This window comes from Passer domesticus, chromosome 16 (genome assembly GCF_036417665.1).
Source record: "Passer domesticus isolate bPasDom1 chromosome 16, bPasDom1.hap1, whole genome shotgun sequence".
Lineage (NCBI taxonomy): Eukaryota > Metazoa > Chordata > Aves > Passeriformes > Passeridae > Passer > Passer domesticus.
The window spans coordinates 12,276,415-12,299,647 of NC_087489.1; the positions used below are offsets into that span (position 1 = coordinate 12,276,415).

Below are 23,233 nucleotides of genomic sequence, written 5' to 3' on the forward strand. Positions count from 1 at the left end.
TGTCCCCTCGGGTGTTGAGGGGCCGCTCGACCCCCGGCAGCCGCTGCTCCTTCACCCGGTGGCGTTTCGGGGCTGACCCGGCGACAGGAAGCACCCGCGGCTCCTCCCTGTGCCCTCCCGCTCCTCCTCCTTGCCCATGTCCATTCCAAGATGGCCGGTAAGTGGGGCCGGCGGGCGGGCGGCTCAGCCGGGGCTGCCGCCGTCCCTCCGAAACCAACCCCCTGGTATCTCTCTTCTGTTTTTTGTTTGTAGGGATCCCTTTGTATTTTGTGGATTTGCAGGATGACTTAGATGATTGTGAGTAACTGTTTTTTATTTTTCCGCTCCCTGTTCAGGCCCGCGCTCCCACCCCGGGGTCCTCCTGTCGCCCTCTTTCCCTCTCGGCATTTTCACCCCGGTGAGGGCGAGGGGAGGATTTTGAGGCAGCTCTGGCAGGTGAAGGGTCCCGGGGCGCTGGGACCATCCCCGCTGGTTCCAGCGGCCGCTGGGCTCGGTGTAAACAGCAGCTCCAGCAGCGCCCGAGCCTGGGAAAGGCTCGCGGGGGGACGCGGGGATCAGCCCCGCTCCCGTTGTCAGTGGGAATTAGGATACCTAGCCCAGGGATTGCTCAGCTGCGGTGAGACTTTGCAGAGCTGTAGAGGCTGCGAGGACGCGCTGTCCGCTGCTCCTGCATCCCGGGGATGTGCTGCGAGCGCACCTCGGGATGAAGGGAAGAACACGCTCCGTGTGTGCTCTGTTTGGATCGCACAAACCGGTGGGTGTGGGTTGAGCACCCCGGTCCCAGGGCAGGGAACGGCTCCATCACACGCCCGTGTAGTCCCGGGCTGTGCTCCAGAAGAGCTGCACACCTGTCAGACGTGAAGCAGCCTGGTAAGCGCTGTGACTTCAGGAGATAAAGCTTTGACTAACAGTGATATGAACTTCTGTTGCCTTAGAAAGCAGCTCTCTCTGTGGGGTGGCTTCCTCGATGCTGTTGTATGCTTTGTTGACTTTCCTATTAAAAAAGAAACATGTTCTATTTGTTTCTTTTGAGAAACTTTGTTTCTTACAAGACTTTTATTGTTTTATACTGCTTGGAAGTGTGAAACAGGTGGACCTATCCCACCCACCTTCCCAGCTGAGCATGAAGGGGGGTCTTCAGGGGATAGGAGAAAGATACTAGGGGAAATGTTGGAATACAACTGGGATCTAAAGTCTTCTGTTTGGAAGATGTGCAGGGACGTTGCCTCTGTGGGAGGAGCTGGTTCTGTGGAATTCTGTTGGTTGTTGCTCTCAGTCTGAGGTTTCTGCTTTTCCCTAGTAGGTAGCAGTGTGTAAAGTGTGAGAAGCAGAAATAAATGCAAAGTTCAAAGTCGTTTTCTTAAGGGTTTTGGCCTTGGACCTTCCCTGGAAGTGTTTGTTGTCCATTAGTGTTCACTCCTTGGCCGTTCTGTTTAGGCTGTAGCAGATTTGTCTGCTAAGTTGATTAAGAAGCTTGATGCTTGTAAGGCGAAACACGAGTGATTAAAAATGTCCAGATAAAGATAGTTTTGCCATAAATGATAATTCATAAAAAAGTTATCCATTCCAGGATGAGCATGTAAATAAATGTACCTTTTACAGCTTTATGAAAATCTAATTTCGTTATTTAAAGATATTCTTTAATTATGTTAAACAATTTGACAATACCTTTAGAATTATGGAATCAAAAGCTCTCTGTTGTAGCAGAGTTCAGGTGTCCCATGACTAAGATATTGTTGTCCAGAAACTAGGCTAGCAAAGAGGTCAGGATATGTTTTAGGAAAACCTCAGTGAAATAAATCACTGGAACTGCATTCTTGCTTAAGTAAATTGGTGAAATAGTGTCATGCACACTGCAGATCAATTGTGTTGAAACAGGAAGTCTAGGGACTTGTTCTGAATGTGGGAAAAAGCTGTAGTAGAATCTAGCTAAATTCAAGTGCAACTTAAAATTGTTTTCCATAAGATAATGGGTCATCTGGAAGAAAGAATTAGCTTATTTATGCCCTTTGTGTAATTAATAAGAAAGTATTTAAATAATTTGGTTTTCCTTCTACAAACACCAGGAGGGAAAATTACCTTCTGGAGCTGATTAAACTGTTGTGCTGGGTGCTGATATTTACTGGTTTGTGCTGTGAAATCTGAATGGTGACCCTGGGTGATGACATTGAATTGCCCCACCAGGTCCTGTGACCCTGAGTTTCTCACACCTCTGAGCAGCTTTTAAGCACAGTGAACTCAAGTTCAGCTGTGAATACTGTCACATTTATTTCTGTTCATAGCTCACTTGTTTGATCTAGTTAGAGGGAAAACTACTGAATAATAGATGTACCCACGAAGGAGCATTAGATAAGAAATACTAGTTCAGTATTTGGAATTTGCTTTATAGTACTTGATGTGAGTATCCATGGTGTCCTGTTTTATGGAAAAGAAAACTGAAATTCCTGAGAGAAGGCAAAATGGATTCTGCTATGATTATTCCTTACTTATGTGTAGTGAGAGTGTGTGGAAAAAATTCCAGGTATTTAACTCTCAGTTCTGAGCATAAGTAGTGGTGCTCTGTTTTCTCTCTGCTCTTGGAAGCACAGGTCTGGGCTTAAGTACTTTAAATGAATAATGGAGCTGCTCCATGCAGTAAAATTAAACATGTTCATCATGTTTACAAAATTAGTCCCAGGTGTGGTATTGTAGTCAAAGTTAGAACTGGGATTTATTTCATTGTCATTTGAATTGGTAGGAATTCTGAACTATTCGAAGTGAACTAATAGCTTTAATTGTTAAAGAGTTTCTAATTAGGGACAGGTAGGAACTAGGTAAAGCTAATGGCAAGTATATTGATTCTAATCAGTCATTCTTTGTGTAACAGGTGACTAACCTCAGAAATCAGCTGCTGAGTGTCTTGTCTGTGTGGAATTTCAAATATATATATACTATAATTGCATAGACTTAAGGATGGCAACCCCAGAAGGGAAATCTGCAATGCTACAGACACTGTGTAACTTCCCCTGAGCTGTCAGGGACACAGCAAGTTTCTTCTGAAGCAGCAAATCTGGATGTTCCCTCTTCAGATGCTTTGACTGGGGGGAAGTCCTGGAGCAGATTTATCCCAGACAGACCTGGGCTCTCTAAATTGTTTACACTTGTGCAGAAAAATGTTTTAAACCCGACAGACCCTTCTGTAAGGAGCAGGCATGAGAAATAATAATGACCAGGAGGGGAAAGAAGGGTGTCAGTGCAATATGTCATCATTCTAAAAAGCTGGGAATAATTAGCATCTGTTTCCTATTGTGTGGCTGTGGGTTCACTTGTAGTATCTGTGTGCACATTTGAAATGTCAATGTTTAATCCAATCCCACAGTTCTGTTTGTTTGAAATCTGTTGAATTTGTTGAGCGCGTTGTCTGCGAGAAAAGCAGAATCTGGAACTTCTGTAGTATTTTAACTCACCTGGGTTCCTTGGAGACCTTAAACCAATCTGCTCTTTTTCCCCTGAAGAGCCAGATATAGCATTTTTCCCCAAGTATGTTCAGATGACTTCCTCTTTTACTGAGCTGTATTTCTGAGGGTGTTTTGACTTTTGCTGAATAAATGGAAAGTGGAGTTTTACATAGGAAATGTTGGCGAAAACCTGAGGCTTGGAACAGAGGGTTTTTAACATATAAAGTGATTTATAATGGTTATTAATGGAGTTTAGACCAAAGAAGCAGCTTCTTGTCTTCAGTGGTTGTCACTGTCAGCACATGGGCTGGTTTGTGAGATACTTCATGCATGTGAGAAGCTGTGTTGGCAGAATTTGCATTTATTTAAGTGTGATCCCAGTTGTTCTGTTTGTGTGACAGAAATGTTCCTGGATCTAGGAGTGCTCAGGACAGTTGTAAACCCGGAGCAGCAGTATTGACTACTCCAGTGCAACTCCTTCTGTGGAGTTCCTGTATCCAGTGCTTCAATAAGAGCACTTATGTGAAAGATTTCTATTGCAGGCACATTATTTCACTTGGTTGTAGGGTGAAGGATTAAAATAAGTTTGCAACAAAGTTCTCCCATTCCCTTTCCTTTTCACAGTCATACCTCCTGCCTGTGGTCTATGATGGTGACTCTTAGACTTGGTAAGGCAAGTTGTAACAGTTGATGTGGTAATGTTTGGGTAAAAATCTGAGGCTGCAAATACAAAAAAGATTCAGAGAAGAGTGGGTTCACACAGAAAAAAGTCCGTAGTTGAGAAGTGCAGCAGGGAGCTCCCAGCTGTTCACAAGTACTGTGAAATTGAAGTTTTTCCCCAAAGTCTGTTTGATTTAGGTATGTGGGGCCCAGTAACTACTGTGACAAAAACGTACCTCAGAAACTTTGAAACAGACATAAGAATTTGCTGGTTTAAAGCAATGCAGTTTGAAATTTACTATGATTGTTAAAATTCCAGTTTCTTCTAATGGGACTTACTTTTCTTCTGAATGTGTCGGTCAGTTTGTGGTGTGCAATTGTGTCAGCTGAGCCCTCCTAACTCAATGCATGTGCATCCTCCATTGAAAGGGCAAAGTCGAGTGTGTTTAAAGCCAAGGATTTTGACAGTTTTGTTAAATTTTAAAGCTTGAATTTGCAAGTCTGTATGCAAGATACAATTTAAGATGATTTTGTAAGCTGTTTCCAGTGATGTGCAATTGCTTTTCTTTTAAAGAAATAGCTACTGATTTCTTGCATTTTACATTGTAACATCTCTTGTTGACGCTTGGATATTTTTTTTTTTTTTTGGGTTACTTTTCATGTCCTTCAAGTTGGCTTTGAAGATTATGGCCCAGACTGTGATAGCATGAGGATAACAGCATTCTTGGATATTCCTGGACAGGATAACTTAACTCCACTGGCTCGTCTAGAGAAATATGCCTTCAGTGATAATGTATTTAACAGGTAAGGGCACTCAGGCACACTTGGTGGTACCTGAGTCTGAGTGCACTGTGCGTGTTAAGATGTTGTTGTGTCTTTCATTATTCTCCCAAATACATGCCTGATGTTATTTCTACTTGAATAACTTGTAAAACACTTCCATGGAAAGAGATTTTCAGTGTTGGTTATCAAATAAGATCTCTCTACTCCATCTTTATTTTGTTGGTATGTGGAATGTTCAGAGAAAAGCTTGATCTGTTTTCTGGTGCAATTTACATTTGAGAAGTTCCCCTTGCATCCCATCTCTGTATCACTGGCTGGATATTGAGGCATTTGTTGTGTTCACTCCACAGGCAAATTATTGCCAGGGGTCTTCTGGACGTCTTTCGAGATTTCAGTAACAATGAAGAAGACTTTCTGACTGTAATGGAAATAGTGGTCAGGCTCTCTGAAGATGCAGGTTTGAAAGTTTGCTTTGTTTGTTTTTTAATTTGTGTAAGCTATTTTACTTAAATTGCAACATAGGAAATGCTGACTTCCGATTTTGAGAAGGCAGTGAATGAGCTAAGGAAGTTGAATCATCCAGCAGGAAGATCTGTCAGTGAAAACAGATTCATTTTTGTCTCGTTTTTGAGATATTTTGTATGGTAAATGTTAAAGGCCTATTCTTAGTATAGGGCCTGAAGCAACATTTGCAAAGAAATTTGGTAAATTTGCTTTGTTATATCTGGTGTAAGTGGCACAGAGCAGTTGTGTGTTTTAATAGTTGTTGTGCATACATTCATGGTGACTGGATTTTCCAGCTTGTGATCTCATTTTATAGGATTGATTTGGGAACTGATCCCAAGTCTCTGAACTGTGATATGTATGTGAGGCTATTCTGTTTTATTCAGCTTTCCTTTAAGAACAGGCAATCTCAGTGATGCTATTTCTATGTTTTGATTATATTAATATTCCTCTGTTGTGAAAACAAAGAAAAATGACACTTTTTTTTCTTAAGGTACCTGATCTTCATTTCATGTTTACTAATGTAATCTGACTTTTATTTCCAGAGCCAACTGTTCGCACAGAGCTGATGGAACAGATTCCTCCTATTGCCATCTTTCTGCAGGAAAGTCGACCAAAATTCCCAACAGCATTTTTTGAATACCTTATGCCCATAGTAGTGAGGTACCTCACAGATGTTAACAATCAGGTAGGAAAAACAGACAACAGGAGTTGGATCCTTGGAAAATTCTGTGTGGTTCAGTGAATTTAAGGCATGAGAAAGAGATAAGAGGAAATTCCATGTTGGTTGATATCTGACTTTAATGTAGTGCTCTGTGTTTATTGGTTTCAGCACATTCCTCTAGGGAGGCCTGATTTTTAATTTTTTTAGTGTGTTTTGGGTTTTTTATTTTTATACTTCTCCTAGCAGATAATGGGAGACTTCAGGATCTGCCTGACAGCACATGGACAGATCAGGAGTCATGACTTGAAAACCCTGTCTTCTACTTCATCTTTTATCTCATTTTCCAAATGTGATAAAATGTCATCTAATGATTACATTAAACTTTAGTATTTGTTACGAATTCCTTTTGATAATAAAACTTAAGGCTTTTTTTTCTGGGTTTGTTTTTTTAGCTTGTACCTGTGTGTCCATTCAAAGGATAGAGGGTTTTGTGCTTCTTGTCTCTGTAAATGTTGTTTTTCTAGTGACAGACTGGTTTTGTGTGTTTGTTTATAGGTCAGAAAGGCAGGCCAGGAAGCACTGCTGATACTGCTGGAACAAGACCTTGTGGCTCAGAGTGACATTGAAAATAAGGTGTGTCCAATTCTGCTGGACCTCTCTGCTCCTGACAGTGATGATGAGTACAAGGTGGAAGCTGTCAATGTAAGTTGATAACATTAATTTATAGTGGTGATTAAGATGAGGCCCAGGAATAGTGCTGACATTAAATAAAGTAAGCCATCAAACTTTTTGTGTTTATGCAGGAAGATATTTGGATTTTCACTTTAACAAAACAAGTCTTTAATTTTTACTCTGAATTTTTGAAAATATCAGATTTGAAGAGACTATCTTTATGCTTCAGGATGCTAAATGATGTCAAAATAGTAGCTGAATAGCTTTAAAATACAATTGGTCCTTGGCAGCCTTTTTAAAAATCCTTGTTAGGATTGTTACATTCCCCAGAGTGTTCTTTACATTTGCTTTACCAGGTTTCACAGTAATGTTGTAGAAATGTGACCTGATCTCTGTTCTGAAGTGTTTTGAAGAAAACATTGCCTGGTGACTTTCAAGAAATCAGTTGACTCCACAGAAAAGTGCTGGTGTGTAATTACATTTCAGCATGGATATCTGACACTTGACCTGTAAAATATTTTACCAGCTAGATTTTCCTCTTCCTTGTTTGGGAGTTGGGAATTGCTTAGGCAGTTTTCCAGGATGACATCTGAGCACCAGATGCCTTTTAGGAGTTTGAAAATTTGTAGGAAAGTCCTTGAATGGTCTCTTCCTTAATTGTTATTTAGCATTGTATTACAAAGGCAAGCATTTATTCCTGGAAAGGAATAAAGCTTATTTTTTGTGAAGGTAGCAAGCTTCAATATTTTTTGAAAAATAAAACCAGAAAGATGAGGACTGTAATCTGATGATGTTTGTGTAAGCACTGAAACCCTGGTGCATCAGAGCCCCTTGCTTTCTCCTCTTGCAAATACAAGAATGACAGCAACTTCTCCCAGAAAGTGGGAGCTGGAAGGAAACAGCCAACCCAAAGCACGTGATTTTCACAGCAGAAACATGGTTTGTGTTGGTAGAGGAAACTGATGGTTCCTCAGAGACAGCTGAATTAATGAGCACATTGCTAACTTCCTTTAATTATACACTGTTAACTCCTAAAATTCCTGGGCATCATTCCTGTAAAGTGTGCATTGGCTCCCCTAAATAACTCGTTTTTCTTGCACTCCCTTTTTTTGTCTCCTGCTGTATGGCAAACTTGTATTTTACTGTGCTATCTGAGCCTACAGAGCTGGGACTGAGCATGATTTTAAATATCTGAGCTGTTAAAGACCAATGTTGTACTTGCATGCTGAACCTTGGGATATTTCTAGTGTGCTTAAAGAGAGGAGTTTCTGTAAGATCCTTAGTGCAATGGAACTTTTGTCTTCTCCATACAAAATGCCAGTGTTTGCCACATTGCAAACACATTGAAAAAAAACTATTAGTAAAAGTCTAACCAGATAAAAAAGACAAGGAATGAAATGCAGAAATATTATGTTCTGGCATAGAATGATTTAAATAAAGTAAAGCTGTGTTTGTGCTTTAAATAAAACAGGTGTATGGAAATACAAATAATGTGTAGCAGTTTCATCTGTTTGATTGTAATCACTGTCTTGCTCTCTGAGGTAATTTCTAGGAGGAATATTTAGCTATGCTTAAAAGCTTTATAATTTTCTTCTCCTTACACATATTCCTTTTCTGATTTTCAGATAATCTGTAAAATGGCTTCTATGTTGAGCAGAACAACAGTTGAGCACATGCTGCTTCCTCGTTTCTGTGAACTGTGCAGTGATGGGAAATTGTTTCAAGTCCGAAAGGTTGGTGTGTGTCCAACCCTAAACCACCTGAAAATGAGTTTGTATTGCTGTCCAAATGCTTTCTGCATAATTTAGTCATAACTCTAGCTGATGGGCTTTCAAAGCATCTGGAAGAGAAGTTTTGATTTATTGACACGGTTCTAGTTTCTGTGGTTCAGTAAAGAAACAGACAATAGACTTTGGCCAGTAGGTTGGGTTCAGTAGTTAAACTGGTCTTGTACATTTAATAGTTTTGCACAATGGTTTTTTTTTTTTTGTAAGCTGCTGTGCTTGGTTATAGGATGGCAGCAAGTTTTATAATTTCTAGCATCTTATTTCAAAATTCAAAAGTAATAGACATTTGAGACATCCTTTCTTTAAAAAAACCTCTGTTATTATTGACAGGAGAAATCCCCTAAAGTGTAAGACTTACTTTAACTCATGTTTGAGTACAAAAGGAAACTTGTAGCATAAGAAGTATTACAATACTTGTGTAGCATTAAGGGTCACACCAAGCTTCAGCTTGGTCTGCAATATAAGCTGCACTTGCTGGAATTTGAGCTGCACACAGAGAGTGACTAAAACGTGTATGAACACAGCTCTATCTTAAATGATTTCAGATTTTGCCAACATCTTTTTCCAGCCTGAGGGGATGTCCCTTTTGCCTTAATTAGAGCTTCTGTAAATGGCATGAACTTGAGACCTTGATTAAACTTGGCTTCAGCAAAGCACTTAAGCCCCCTTGAGCCAGGGCAGTGCTGTCAGTACACCTAAGTCCTGACCCTGGTATCATGTTCTGGCCTGCTTTGGGTTTGACAGCTGCTGCTCAAAGTGATTTAAACTTTCATGTGGGCTTATTGTCCCTGCTGGTGGTTACTGGAGCAGATGATGCTCCTTGTGCAGAAACCTTTATTACTATTGATCCCAGAGGCATGTGGTGTGTGGACACTTGCTGCAGTGACTCTTTGTTTGGATGAGTTAATATAACATGATGCAGTTACAGACCTGAAATTGGAAGAGTCAAAACATGTGCACTTGTTTGATGGGATAAATAATGCATGGCAGAGTTGATAATCAAACTAATGCCCTTGAAAGAGACACAGTGTTATTAATGACTTTTTATTTCTTAGATTTGTGCAGCTAATTTTGGTGACATTTGTAATGCTGTTGGGCAAGAAGCCACTGAAAGACTGCTGGTATGTAAAAACCAAATCAATTTGCAAGACCTGTATTTCTCAGTTCAGAAAGTTTAATAATGAGTTCCTTTATTGTCTTCTCTATAAATTAATCAGCATGCATGCATTTTTTAATTGACTTGGCTAAGACCTTGGTTGCAATTACACAGCAAAACTAGGAATTAAGAGAAATGCAAAGTTCTTGCTTTGCAAAACATGTTTAACAATGTAATTGACAGCAGATATATATATATATATACACACACATATATATTTATGTATGCACACGCATTGTAGAATTACCACTTTTATTTTTCCCTGAACTAGATGATCATCAATTCAATTATGATTTCAGGGAAAATAGGCCATTAATAATTCTTTCTGTTCTTTCTTTCTGCAAATAGTTGTACACACATTGCTAATGGAGTAAGTGAGAGATGGGTTTTTTCCAATTTCTTTAATTAGTGTATGCATTTAACCTGTCCCTGTTTCTTCTGTTCTTTACTTACTGTCTGCAGTTTTCAAACAAATACTTTGATATCACTGCAGCCTTTGTTTAGTCTTGAATTAGTTTTGGATTGGCTTGTTTTGGCAGATTCCCAAGTTCTTTGAGCTGTGTTCTGACAGTGTGTGGGGAATGAGGAAGGCTTGTGCTGAATGCTTTATGGCAGTGTCTTACACCACGTCCCCAGAAGTTCGCAGGAGCAAACTGTCCCCCCTGTTCATCAGCCTGATCAGTGACACCTGCAGATGGGTGAGTACCTCCCTCTGGAATGGGTGCCTCCTCCCAGGCAGATCCTAAACAAATCATGGGCAAGTTCCGTAGTGCTTTGAAGTGCATTTTCTGAGACCAGAGCTTCATGTGCCAAAAACTAATCTCTAATGAGATTGTTTCTTATATTTCCTCTCTCTCAACAGTTTATAAGTCTAAATACTCTTCTGAGAAAAGGTTGCTTGTGTTAAATAGATGAGTTGAAGTAAACAGATGTCCTTCAAATTTGTAGCTTCCAAAAGATTTCTGTACAATTGTAGATATATGCTTAGGTGTATCACCCTTTGCTTAGGTGTCACTTATTTGGTAATTGGTTATATTTGGTATTAAATGAAGCTGTTCTTAAGAACCAGTTGGTTCTTACTGAAAATTGCACCAAATTAAGATTTTTCCACTCTGTGAGAGTTGCATGAAGCCTGACTGTTGCTCTCACACCACCACAGGTTCGTCAGGCTGCTTTTCAGTCTCTTGGTCCATTTATTTCTACCTTTGCAAACCCTTCAAGTGCTGGTCTTTACATTCGAGAAGATGGGACCCTGAGTATCCGACCACCAGCACAAGATGTGAATTCCAATTCCTGTCAGCCAAGCAACAATGTCACTGTGGTGTCTTCCAGTGCAAATGCTGCATTGCCCAGGTAAATCCTGGGAAAGGTGTGATGTAGTGGAAGGGGTTAAAAAAGGGGGTTTGTTGCTTGTCAAGACTAAAAATTTCAATTTGAGAATGCACTTCCAGAAAAGGTCTGAAAAGTGAGATCACACATTTGAGTAACCACATTATTGAAAAACTCACTTTGGCTTCACAGGAGGACAAAGGGCAAACTGCTGAACTAAAGCATAGTGGTAACAAATTCTGTCTTTCTTTAGAGAAAAGCTTCTCTTGTTGCTGCTGTCTTTTATAAAGTATTTCACTGAAAACCTCTTGTTACAGAGTACTTCAAGTTTACTTTCAATAATTTTATTTGCAGCTCAGAACAACCAATGGAAATCAAACCAGAATCATCCACTGAGGAGACTTCAGCAGAAGTTCATACAAAGCTCTCTGAGGACCTAAATAAAAATTCATGGGAAGAAGGTTCAGATTGTCGTGCCAACCCTGCAGAAGATGTGTCTGCCTTGTGTCAGGGTGACAAAACTGCAGAAGGCACGAAGGAGAGCAGTTTTCCGGGGCTGAGCTCGGTGCTGCCGTCTGCCGAGGACGTGTTTAACACATTCCTGTACTGGCGCCCTCCTCTGCCCGACATAAGTCAGGACCTGGAGCTGCTGCAGTTCAAGGCTGAGAAGCACAACGATGCCTGCTCTGGGCCATGTAATAACTGTGTTGCTAGCAGTGAAATAAAAAAGGTTCTACAAAGCTTACAGGAGCACATAGATGATCCAGATGTTCAAGGTGAGACTCTCTGACAGTAAAATTGTCTTTTCTCTGAGCAGATTTTCTGGCCTTTACAAAACACTTGACTGCATTTTAATTAGCTTGATCTTCATAGGGTGATGAACCTATCTTGAGTAATAAATTAATGTAGAAGGTTATACAACAGCTTTTTCCTAAGACTGGAGCAGCTGGGGAAATGTTTCTGGCTTCTGTTTGATTGAAAAATAAATTGATCTAACTACAGAAGGGAAACCAGCTTGTTAAGGACAGTTTTAGCAGGTTTTGAGTATTGTAGGTACTGTGGGTTTAGTGACAGTAAACTAAACTGTTTTAGTTTACAAAAACTAGTGTTACAAGCTGAATTCATCTAATACTGGCTGACTGAGAATGGCCCTAATTTCAAGTTCTTTGTCCTTACCCACCTGAGACAGGCCCTTTGTCAAAAGCATTGGAAGGATATTGGCCTGACAGTGGGATCTGTGCTTCATGGACCAAATCCTTGCCATCCATAGTCAGCTCAGTTTCTTGTTTCACCAAATCTCTTGAGTGCTCTGCAGTAAAATGCCTTTTCTTTCCAAGAGCAAATGTTTGCTAATACAGCATTTGTGTGCAGCTCCTGCTGGGCTACCTTTTATCTTTTCAGATGAGTTAATCACAAGTGCCTATTGGCACAAGGCTATTATTAATGTCTTTAAATGCAGAAATGAGACTAAATAACCATCTTCTACTTTATACAGCTCAGGTCCAAGTGTTGTCTGCTGCTCTCAGAGCTGCCCAGTTTGATTCTGTTGGTGACTGTGAGGCCAAAAAAATGGAAGTAAGTGGTGACAATCTTCAGAACAAAATGATTTTGGATGAAACAGCAGTTTCAGATGCTGCCTGCCACCAGGTGCAGGGGGACACTCTTTCATCCCCTGCCTCCCAGGGTGACATCAGTGACCAGTCAAGCACCAGTGTGCTGAAAAGCACAGTAAGTACATGCTGTGCTCCATGTCTGAGCTGTGTAGGGTTATGTAGTCCCTGGCATAACTGACCCACTTCTGATCCTTTGAACATTACTAGACCAAGGCTATCATATTCTACTTACTCTAATTAACAAAAGAAAGCCATTAAGGGTTATAATTTCTGTTTGCACACAAATAATCCAGGAGGTAAAGTTTTGCAGTAGTTTTGTACAGTTTTTTTTTTTCTCATAAAATTCTGTTGATATAATTTAAGTTAATTTCAAGGATAAAAACTATTTAGAAGTAACCATCCAAAATGTATATGAATGTTGGGTTTGTGATGTTAGATTCCTTTCTTTAGAAGTAAATCTTAACTACTGCTGTCCTTGCTGCTGCTAAAGTCTGTTTGCCTCAGTGTGCAACTGTTGTCTTTTTGTACTTGCATAAACACACTGAACAAGGCTCTGCCTGTGCAGGGCTGTTCTGAATCTGAGCTCTGTTGTTCTGCACTGTGATGCTTTGAAATAGCCCAAAAAGCACCAAGTCTCCTTCATTTCACTACCTGGTACCTTCTTTTGTAGGACTCAGAGGAACAACACAGAGGAACCAGTGTCTTTTTGAGGAAAGAGCAAGAAAATAATCCACCATTTGAAGATGACAAGTCAAAATTACAGGTGATTAAAATGGCATCTAATGGATTTAGTGGAGCACTGTGAACAGTTCATCTTCCCCTTAGTGCAGTGATACCTTCTGCAGTGGATCAGTTGCAGAATGTGAAGGAATGCTCCAAAATTCAAGGAGAACCCTTGATGAGAAAATTTTAGATGAGAAAATTAGGAACATTCTGTTGCCTTTTTGGTGCCTTAGAGGCAACCTGTGCATCCAAGGTAGACACTGACTCTTGCTCTGTCACTGATTTACTGTTTGGTATCAGAAAAGAAGGAATTTTCGGCTTAGTTGGTGCAAGGTGTTGATAAAGCTGTAATGACTGCTCCTTGCTGACTGCTCTGTCCTAATGAGAGGATAAATAACCACTGGAGTCATGTACCCTTGGTGAGGGTAACACACACAAGGGGTGTCTTGTTTCTTGTGTTTAGGTGCTGGCTGATTGGTAGAACTGCAGCACAGCAGCTGTATTTTCCTTCTGCTCTTAAATGGAAGTGTTTCTGTCTGTAGGACATCATCCCTCAGCCTTTACTGGACCAGTACCTGTCCATGACTGACCCTGCTCGGGCCCAGACTGTTGACACTGAGATTGCCAAGCACTGTGCCTACAGCCTGCCTGGGGTGGCCCTGACTCTGGGCAGGCAGAACTGGCACTGCCTCAAGGACACCTATGAGACACTGGCTTCAGATGTGCAGGTAAGAAAAGAAAGTTTTGTTACCCAAAAATCAGAATTTTGAGGAGGAGGTGTTTTCTTCAGTCTGTACTGTTGTTAGAAGATCACATAATTTCATATAACGGAATAAGCTTGCACTAAAAATATAAAATCCCAGATTTAAATCAGACTTCATAAGTATGATTAGCACTTCCTACTAGCCCTCTTTGTCCTGCTGTCTGAATCCTCACACGGGGTAGTTCAAAAGCTGTTCAGTGTAGCCATGGTGCCTGATGTGGTTCCCTTGCTGGCCCGTTGCAGTGGAAGGTGCGGCGCACTCTGGCTTTCTCCATCCACGAGCTGGCTGTGATCCTGGGGGATCAGTTAACAGCTGCTGATCTGGTGCCAATTTTCAATGGCTTCTTGAAAGACCTGGATGAAGTGCGTATCGGTGTCCTCAAACATCTCTATGACTTTCTGAAGGTAGGAAAATGTAATACATTTCTCAACGTGAATTTTTTTCTCTTAAATGAAAAGAGTTTTTGAATGAGCTGTGCATGTCTCAGTATCTAATCAATGTTTAGTTTTTAGCAATGCTACCATTTTGTGTGTGTGCCTCTATTCTTTCTTTTAATGTACCTCACTTCTCTTTTCTCTCATATCCCAACAAAATACCAAGCTGAAAACCCTTTGTAAATGTGGTTGTAAATGCTGCTGGCTGTTGTAAACTGGGAAAATCGGCCCAGTAGCAATTTGTGTTTGGGGCTGGGAGAGAAGAGGGCAGATCCTGGTGGGCTGCTGTAGAACACACACTGATCCTCAGCTTTTGGTTACTCGCTGTCATGCCCTGAGATGGTGCTTTGGGTGTTGCTAAAGGGATGACTTCTTGCACTTTGGATGTCACTTGTGTGTGTCCAGGCACTCAGCTGACTGTGCACAGTTTTTAGGAAGCACCTTGTGATTGGTCACTTGCTTTCAAGTAGGAAAATGCACATAGGTGTGAATAGTGACACACCAGAGAACTGCAAGTGTGAAGTTTGATCAGTTTTATACCAGTAATGTTTTTCCTTTAGCTACTTCATGCAGACAAAAGGCGAGAGTACCTTTACCAGCTGCAAGAATTTGTGGTGACTGATAACAGCAGGAACTGGAGGTTTCGTTACGAGCTGGCAGAGTATGTAATTTTGTTAACTTCTGATTTTTAACCTGTATTACTAACTTGGAAATAAGTAATTATATCCAGAAGTTAGCACATCTTGATTAGAAGCTAGAAGTTTACAATCTTTCTTTAGGAAGGAAAAAGCCACTGGCTGTTAGGGTTATCTGGGGGGAGTTGAGGGTGTTTGGGTTTTGTTTTTTGGGTTTTTTTCACAAATTGTGTTGTAATGTGTGACTAAAACTTAAATGTCTGTGATTTTATGGAGACCTGGGTTCGCTTGCAGCTGATGAAACATGACAATCTGATAGATAGTATTTAGTGAGAGTTTATTAGTTCAAGACTCCCTTGCAAAAATTAGTGAAACACATGTAAAAAGGAATTTTTTAACATGTAGGAAAGAAAAAACAGTTCTTAAAAAATAAGTTGTGTTTTTTTTAATTATTTCTATAAGACTGGACTGGGTATATAACAGAAGTAGATAAACATCCCACAGTTCTTTTTCTACAAGCCCTGTTGATATTTGCAGCACCATTGTAGCCACAGTTTGCAGATAAAGTCTGACCTTTGTGTTTATTTTGTTGCGTGTTAGGGTTGTTGAGCACTTGCTCTCCCTTTCCAGCTTGGCACAACAAACTCACAGTGGTACAGAAGTTACACAGCAGCTCCCTGAGCTCTGGTGGGGAGCTGCCACTGCCCCAGTTCTGTGTGGGTGCTGGAGTGAGTTCTGTGTCGTTCTGTGATAGGAATTATTTTCTGAAATGTAGATTTCTACACTGAGGTAAATATTCAGTGTTTGCTTTGCAAGAGTGTACAGGGGATTGGTTTGAAGCTGAAGAAGGCTCCTCATGCATCTGTTTGTAGCTTTTGGTTATTCTTTTGGATAATGTTGATACACTGGTACATGCAGTTTGGATCACAGTGTTTCTGGGCCTCCCTGATGGATTAAAGCCTGTAACAAGTGAAGAGAAGAACAAACCGCTCAAGGGCTCTGTGGGAGCCCTGCTGCTTTGGTGCTCCTTCCCCACCTGTGAGAGCTCTGGGGAATGGCAGCAGGCTGCTGCTGCACTTGGTACAGTAATGGTTTCCTTTGTGTTCCAGGCAGCTGATCCTGATCCTGGAGCTCTACAATCCCAATGATGTCTATGACTACTTAAGGCACATTGCACTGACTCTGTGCTCCGATAAAGTTTCAGAAGTTCGGTGGATCTCCTTCAAACTGGTAGGGGATTTAGTTCACTCCTGGCAGGAGAGCAGCAAAGTGGTCCTGGAGAGGGTTCCTGAAATCACTCTTTTTCAGACAGTAGGGATGTTTTGATAAACACAGGAATGAATATGAAAAAAAGTGAAGTGGAAAGTTTATAAAATATTTTGAGTTGTCAGACTGCCACAGATACTGAAATTTTTCTCTGTGGTTGTACGTGAATGAGAAATCCTTTGAAGTGAATGAAGGCCAGTATATGTGATTTGGAAAACCTTCCTTCATTCTGGGGAAAAAAAAAACCCAACCCACAATAAAACAGACAACAACCAACTACTGATCTTTGAATTTGTTATGAAGTCTACAAGCAGAGCTGACTACATTGAATACAGTGTCCCTTGCAGAATTCAAATGACATTATGCCTTTTTCAGTCCAAGGGCTGAAGCTGAACTTCAATTTCTTCTTTTTGTTCCCCTCCTTTTCCCATTCCTTTGGCTCACAGGTTGTAGCAATACTACAGAAGTTCTATGCAAACAGTGCCAATGCCCTGGGATTAAATTTCATCAATGAGCTCGTCGTGCGGTTTCGCCACTGCTCCAAGTGGGTTGGGAGACAAGCCTTTGCCTTCATTTGTCAGGTTGGAATGTTCTCTCCCTGTTTCTATGTGTACATTAAATTTGGGGTTTTGCAGCAATGTGGGCAAAACTGAAATTTGACTCACAATTTTTTTTTTGTTATTTTTGGTTTGGTCGGAGTCAGTGTGGTCTCAGTGCTGGCATCTGGCTGTCCCACCCCGAGCTGGATCCCTGTCTGGGTCTGTGCTTCCAGCTGCCACAGCTGGTCCTTGGGCTGTCTGGTATCCCAGGGGCAAAGCCAAGAGTTAAGTCCCAAACAGAGATGAATGGCCAAGGATTAAACAAATGTTAGGCTAAAGGATCACAAGAGCTCTTCACACCACCAACGGGTGCTGGATGCCAGGAGCTATTTCCCTCTTTATTGCCACCACTCACCCCTCCAAACCAAAAATGCTTACTCGGGTAGGAATGAGGAGCAAGGGTTGAACATTGAAAGGGAAATGGGTGATGACAGGCAAGAGAGCAGCATTTCTTAAAACATTCTTGAAAAAGCAGATGAGTTTTTTTCTGGCCCATCTTTGGCTGAAGTTCAAAATGGTGAGACACAGAGTGGGGTGTTCTTGTTCAGAGCTTTTTTAACAGGCCAAATTAAGGGCAAGGTGAAAAGAAATGAATGGCAAATAGTGTATTTTTAACCTAAACCTTGCTTTTTCTGTTGTGTTTGTCTCATAGGCTGTAGTAGAAGAGGAGTGCATGCCTGTGGACCAGTTTGTTGAACACTTACTCCCCAGCCTTCTCAGCCTGGCATCAGATCCTGTGCCAAACGTCAGGGTCCTGCTCGCCAAGGCTCTCAGGCAGACATTGCTGGAGAAAGGTGCAGTCCTTCCTTTCCTTGGACACATCAACGCCTCGGGCTCTCCTCTGCCCGCACAGCTCTTGTAGCTCACTCGGTGCAAGGCTGTAAACAGTCGCGCGCCGTAATTTAGGATTTAAATTCAGCTTTGAGAGCGCTCGGTGGCTTTGCAGGCTCGGGGGGCTCGTCCCGGCGGTGCTGCAGGTGCCGGGCGGCCCCGCACGGGGGCACTGCGGCCCCGCGATCCGCGCCCGGGGCTGCGCCTCCATCCCGCCCTCCTCCTCCCCAGAATAACCGTCTGGCTTCCTCTGGGGGATCCCAGACCTCAGCTGGGTGCTGCCCTCTGAGTGGTCAGAGGAAGAAGAACAGAAATCTCCCGTCTTTTTTTCAGAATAAAGTATGGAGAAGGGTTAGGAATGTGTTGCACAGCAGCAGCTTCCTGTTGCTCATTGATACATTTCTGTTTAGGGCTCAGCAAAAAAATTTATCTTTAAGTATTTAAGTACCGAATAAGATGAATCAGAAGCAGCATATTTCTCTTTCTCTGTCAGCTTCCTTAGTTTCCTGTAGTTTCTGTAAGGAATCTATAAGCTCTGGATAAGCTGCCCCAGATGGTTTTGGCATTCTCTGTATTTCTGCACTACTTATGCTCTAGGGTTTATTCCTTTGTATTTGATTAAAATGGTCTTTTTTTCTCCCCTAATTCCAGCTTATTTTAAAAGTGTTGGCAATCCTCATCTAGAAGCTGCAGAAGAGACCATTCTAGCCCTGCAGTCTGACAGAGATCAAGATGTGTCTTTCTTTGCCACCATAAAACTGAAACAGGATAACATGGACAATATCACCATTGAAAAACAAAACTAAGGAGTTGTTGTGCAGTGAAGGCTGAACAGCAGGATGGTTTTTCACCTTGTTTCTGTTAGTGTGAGTAATGAGGACAGATAAGGTGGGTTTTGTTACCTATTTGAGCAGGAAAAGGGTTTTGAGAAATGTTACAGTCTTCATTTCATGACCTTGTTTCATCTACAGCGGTGTGTTTGATTCCTGTGAGTAATTCCTTCCTTTTGGTTTTCCCTTTATAAATGGAGGTGATAACTCTGACCCCACCTGCACTTCACTATTGTCTGTAAAGTCTTACACCACACTCTGTGTTTAAGCATAATTGGAATTTACATTTCATTTTTTTAACAAAATATTTCCGTTAGTACAAGTTTGCTATAAGCTTAAAAAGATTGCTAAATCTTCAAACCTGATTATAGCAAACTTTCCTGAAACTGTTCTTTCCTCACTTTTATTATAATATTTGTAATGTTTCACCTATTGCATTTATTTGAAAAAAATTGTATATATGTGAATAGTTTTGAATTGTAACAAAAAATTATGAAGAACTTAATTCTGTATCAGTGGGAATAGCTGAAAAATAATTTCATTTTTTAAAGTAGTTTACACTGTTATAATTAAGCATTGGTTGGTCATTTTAATGTGTGATATTTTTCAAAGCACAGAGAGCTCAAAATTCTTTATATATTATGAGGTTTCTATTAATTTGTTCCTTCTGAGCAATACCCTTCCAGTGTTAACAGATCCTAATAGCACCATTTCACATTTCTGACTGCCCTTCCAGGTGTTCAGAGGTCAGGTTTTGTTGCTGCTGCCTCTCCCAGGAGCAGGCAGACTGCAGAGTTCCTGAGCGGAAAATTCCTGGTTCTGCCCCAGCAAAGGTCACTCGAGTTGAGATTCAGTTCTGCAGCAGCAGCTGGAGCTGTACAAGGGTATTGCAGAGAGATACAGGCTTGAGTCTGTTTGTTCTACATGCACACCTCATTTAACAAACACCTTTTAACCTGCCCAGTGGTCAAACCCCAAACAGCTTATCCTAAGAAACAAAGGAGCTCTAAATTCTGCAAAACCCCAGCACAGAAATGTTCTGGGGAAAGGTGGTGCCACAGTTTGCTCTGCAGCCTCTGTGGGTTGTAGGGCAGGGTCTGGGGCAAGCACCAAGTCAGACACGTAAGGTGAAGTGGGATGTCTCCTGTCTGTTGGAACAGGGGCTTGGAAGAAAGAGCAGAATTGTCTTCGCCAAATGGAGTAGCCTCAGAAAAATTCTAAAGCTTATACTTCTGCTGGACCCTGTCTTCTTTTGGATCCCAAATCTGCAATAATGTGGGTCCTGGAAAAAAGTCTTTACTGTGGATTGAAACTTTGTCCTGCTCAAAAACTAATGCTTAAATACTAAAGAAATGGTTTCATGTGATAACAGTTACTTTCTTTCTGAGAGCAGAGTCCTTTCTCCTCAGCAGACCTGTGTAAATACTCACCCTTATTTCATGTTCATAGTAAGTAATTCACGTGGGGGAAGGTTTTCACAGAAATACCTGTTTGGTTTTGTTGGAATGTGGCAATACAGTGAGTAGGTTCCTCAGCTGGGTTCTGTGTTTTGGGAGGGCTCACTTTTGTATGAGTTAACCAGTCATGTATTATAATATGTACAGTATTTGTAGCAAATTGTTTTCTTGTAAGATCACAAAATGCTCTTTGGAAGTTGCAGGCAGAAATTACACCACTGCTATTGCAGCAAACAGTGTAAACTTTGCAATATTCTGCATTTAATTTTTTACAGTTTTTTTTATAATTTAAAACAAATGCTTCTTCAGTACAGAATTTTTATGATTGCAATTTCTTAACAAAAAGACTCCTCAAGTTAATTTTTTTCTAGTTCTAATATCTTTTTCTAATGCTGGCATTATACTGATATTTTCTAACAGTTCAGATTTTCTAAGGCCTTTCTGACAAGGTTTCACTTCTGTTTTTTATTATCAGTTCATTAAATTTCTCAGCACTGAACAGATTTTTTTAAGTGTGTGTATATGTAAGTATGTTTGAAATATACTGTATATAAATTAAATACCTTGAAGGTTAACCCAACCCAGGTTGCTGTTTGTCAGATCACCTTCAATAGTTACCTTGACTTGCAATAATCCACTGGAAAACACAAGCTTCCATAGGGTTCAGCATGTTTGGGTAGTGTTCAGTAGGAGTTTTTAACTAGGATGTGTCTAAAGGGTAAGCCACCAGCTATAAAAGTTCACTAAAAGGCTGAACAAAGTTTTTTGGTTTTTAACAATATTTTGGTACCTCTCTGGCTCCCAAATTCAGGTTGGTTTTGAACAAGGAGATTCAGCTGAGCGTTTAAAACCTCCTGTTACACTCCACAGCTGCATGTCCTAGTGGGGGCCAGCATGGTTCTGGGGAGGGTTTTTTGTAGACAATGTGCAGGTCTGTTACCCAGATTTACCCTCAAGTTTGTCCTTTTGGTTTCGTTTTAAACTAGAAATGATTTCAGCATGACTAAAAGGCTGCACTTTACGTCTTGTCCTAGACAAATGTATGCAATGAGTGTGTTCACATGCAGTTCTCTGGGTTGTTTAAATTATGCAAAAATATGTATTTAAAAAGCCAGGTGGAGCAGAGTTAGGTAGTCCATCCACTTTCACAGCAGCAGCAGGGATATCACTTCTCAGCATTTCTAGCTAAGGAACATGACAGTAACAGTAGTTGGTGCAATATTGCTGGGGTGCTGTAGGGAATGGTCCAGCCCTTGTGATCCAAAGCATGTTGGTCATGTTGCTTAGGTTGAGCCTCACTGGTGGCCCTGGTGGGATGAGCACGTGGCAGCTGTGTCACTACAGTGTGGTGTTTAGAGCCCAGTTCAGTGGGGACACTCTGGAAGTGTCATTCATTTGTCAGAATAAAGAATCTATGTAACTTTGTATTTATCTCAATAAATCCTGTGACTGTTTTATAAACCAACTTGTGGTAACTGATTTTTGTTGTGGGTGAGATGTGAGTGCATTTCTTGGTTAATGAAACCTGTCCCAGAGGTAAGCACTGCTGGCTGTCAGACCAGGGCTGAATGGGCGTTCTTTGTGCTGTGTAGTAAAAGAATCTTTAAAATGTGCCATCACTTGCTGGAACTTCCCCTGCCTGTGGGGATATGGAACTTACAGGGAAGCTCCTTTCAGGAGCACCTGAGCAGAGTTCTGTGTTCTTGGCAGCTTCACACCATGGCTGGTCTTGTCCTGCCTGTGAACTCTAGTCTGCTGCACCTCTCCCTGTGGAAGCTGAGAGTTGGAACCTGGGAGCAGAGACCTGTTCTTGCTTTGGCATTGCACAAACAACTTTTCAGCTCAGGGAATTTTTAAGGAGAAAGAAAGAGAAGCTGTTGTTACACCTGTTCCATATTTATCAATAGACACCAGAGGCTCAGAACACTGTAGCAATTGTTACATTCCCTTCTTAAAGGGAACCAAATGAACAGAAATTGTTAAATGCCAGAGTACAATACAGCTTATAAAGCCCAACAGCCATCAGGAAACTGGTGCTGATTGGGCTCTTACATGTTTTCCTCTTGCTTAGGAAAGAGAATTGTAGTCAGCTTGCAATCTCCCTGACATTGTTCCTGATGGAAGCACACAAAAAGTACCAATGAAACAGAAGGGCTGCAATTTAGTTAATTTATGCAAAACACAATCAGCATTCAAACTGGGAGTTACCAAGCAGAAATGTATTGATAGAAAAGCAGAAATACTCTGTGCGCAAATTGTGAAATATTAAAACAGGATTTCAAAGAGACTCCTGGAATTCACATAACTCTAGGCCAAAGAAGATTCAGGAGGAAATTTTGTCAGTGTCAAACTCATGGGGAGGGGCAGAGGGGCTGTGATTTAGTCCCCAGCACTCAGGCCATGCCTCCATGTGCTGCTCTGCTGTGGCACAAGAGCTTGGAGCAGTAAGGAAAAATAGGAACAGCTTTTTCAAAAGAGTGATTAGCAGGGGGGATGATTGCTTCTGAGGGCTGGCTGTTAGGATCCATGGTGGGGAGAGGATGGGGAGGGAAGAGCAGGGAGGAGGTGGCACAGGGCTGAGAGAAATGGAACTGCAGATGAACTGGGGCCTGTAGCATTGTCCACACATTCTCTGCCTTCAGTTTCTGAGTTTGCAGTGTTGTTGGGTTGTAGCCACCAGCTGTGCTCAAAGGCCAGCATGAGCTGTGCCTGAGGATCTGCTGACCAGTAAGGTTTGGGGAGGGAGGTGGTTTGCAGAGGGGAGCCAAAAGTTATTAATTTCCTACTCTGCTTCCAGCAGCCTGTTTAGGTTGGTTTGATGCCTAAGCCAGGCTGCAATTGAGGTTTGTGCTTTGGTTTCCCTTTAGGTTCCAGCTCTCTGTACACTGTTCTGTTTGCAGCATTTGCTTGACATGACTGTCTGGTGTGGGTTGCTGGTGTTTTTCTGGAATTCCTGTATGTACAGGAGCTAATAAAGGAACTGTCAGCTCAGAAAGCCATAAATACAGTTCTAGTGGCTTGGGATAAGAAATGCAGAGATCCCTTGGCCAAGCCTCTTCCATGGAATTTCTGATGCTATTTCCATTCAT

The 23,233-nt window shown here is 41.4% G+C and overlaps 1 protein-coding gene across 6 annotated transcripts; it reads left to right on the forward strand.

The window, feature by feature from the left end:
- The first annotated feature begins 9 nt into the window (after positions 1-9).
- LOC135281927 (serine/threonine-protein phosphatase 4 regulatory subunit 1-like) lies at positions 10-21,609 on the forward strand. Of its 6 annotated transcripts, XM_064391269.1 has the most exons (21): positions 67-157; positions 253-297; positions 4,062-4,105; positions 4,769-4,901; positions 5,231-5,337; positions 5,930-6,072; positions 6,604-6,750; positions 8,346-8,453; positions 9,563-9,628; positions 10,203-10,361; positions 10,823-11,016; positions 11,347-11,768; positions 12,488-12,720; positions 13,276-13,368; positions 13,871-14,056; positions 14,335-14,496; positions 15,087-15,187; positions 16,271-16,391; positions 16,874-17,008; positions 17,679-17,820; positions 18,509-21,609. In XM_064391269.1, exons 3-21 carry the CDS (start codon positions 4,084-4,086, stop codon positions 18,661-18,663), a joined length of 2,829 nt encoding a protein of 942 aa, XP_064247339.1. In that variant the 5' UTR covers positions 67-157; positions 253-297; positions 4,062-4,083; the 3' UTR covers positions 18,664-21,609. The 6 variants fall into 6 exon arrangements, with proteins under 6 accessions (XP_064247340.1, XP_064247337.1, XP_064247341.1 ...); XM_064391267.1 differs by lacking the exon at positions 4,062-4,105 and having other exon boundaries at positions 15-157; XM_064391271.1 differs by lacking the exon at positions 4,062-4,105 and having other exon boundaries at positions 15-157; positions 12,488-12,567.
- Positions 21,610-23,233: the final 1,624 nt, after the last annotated feature.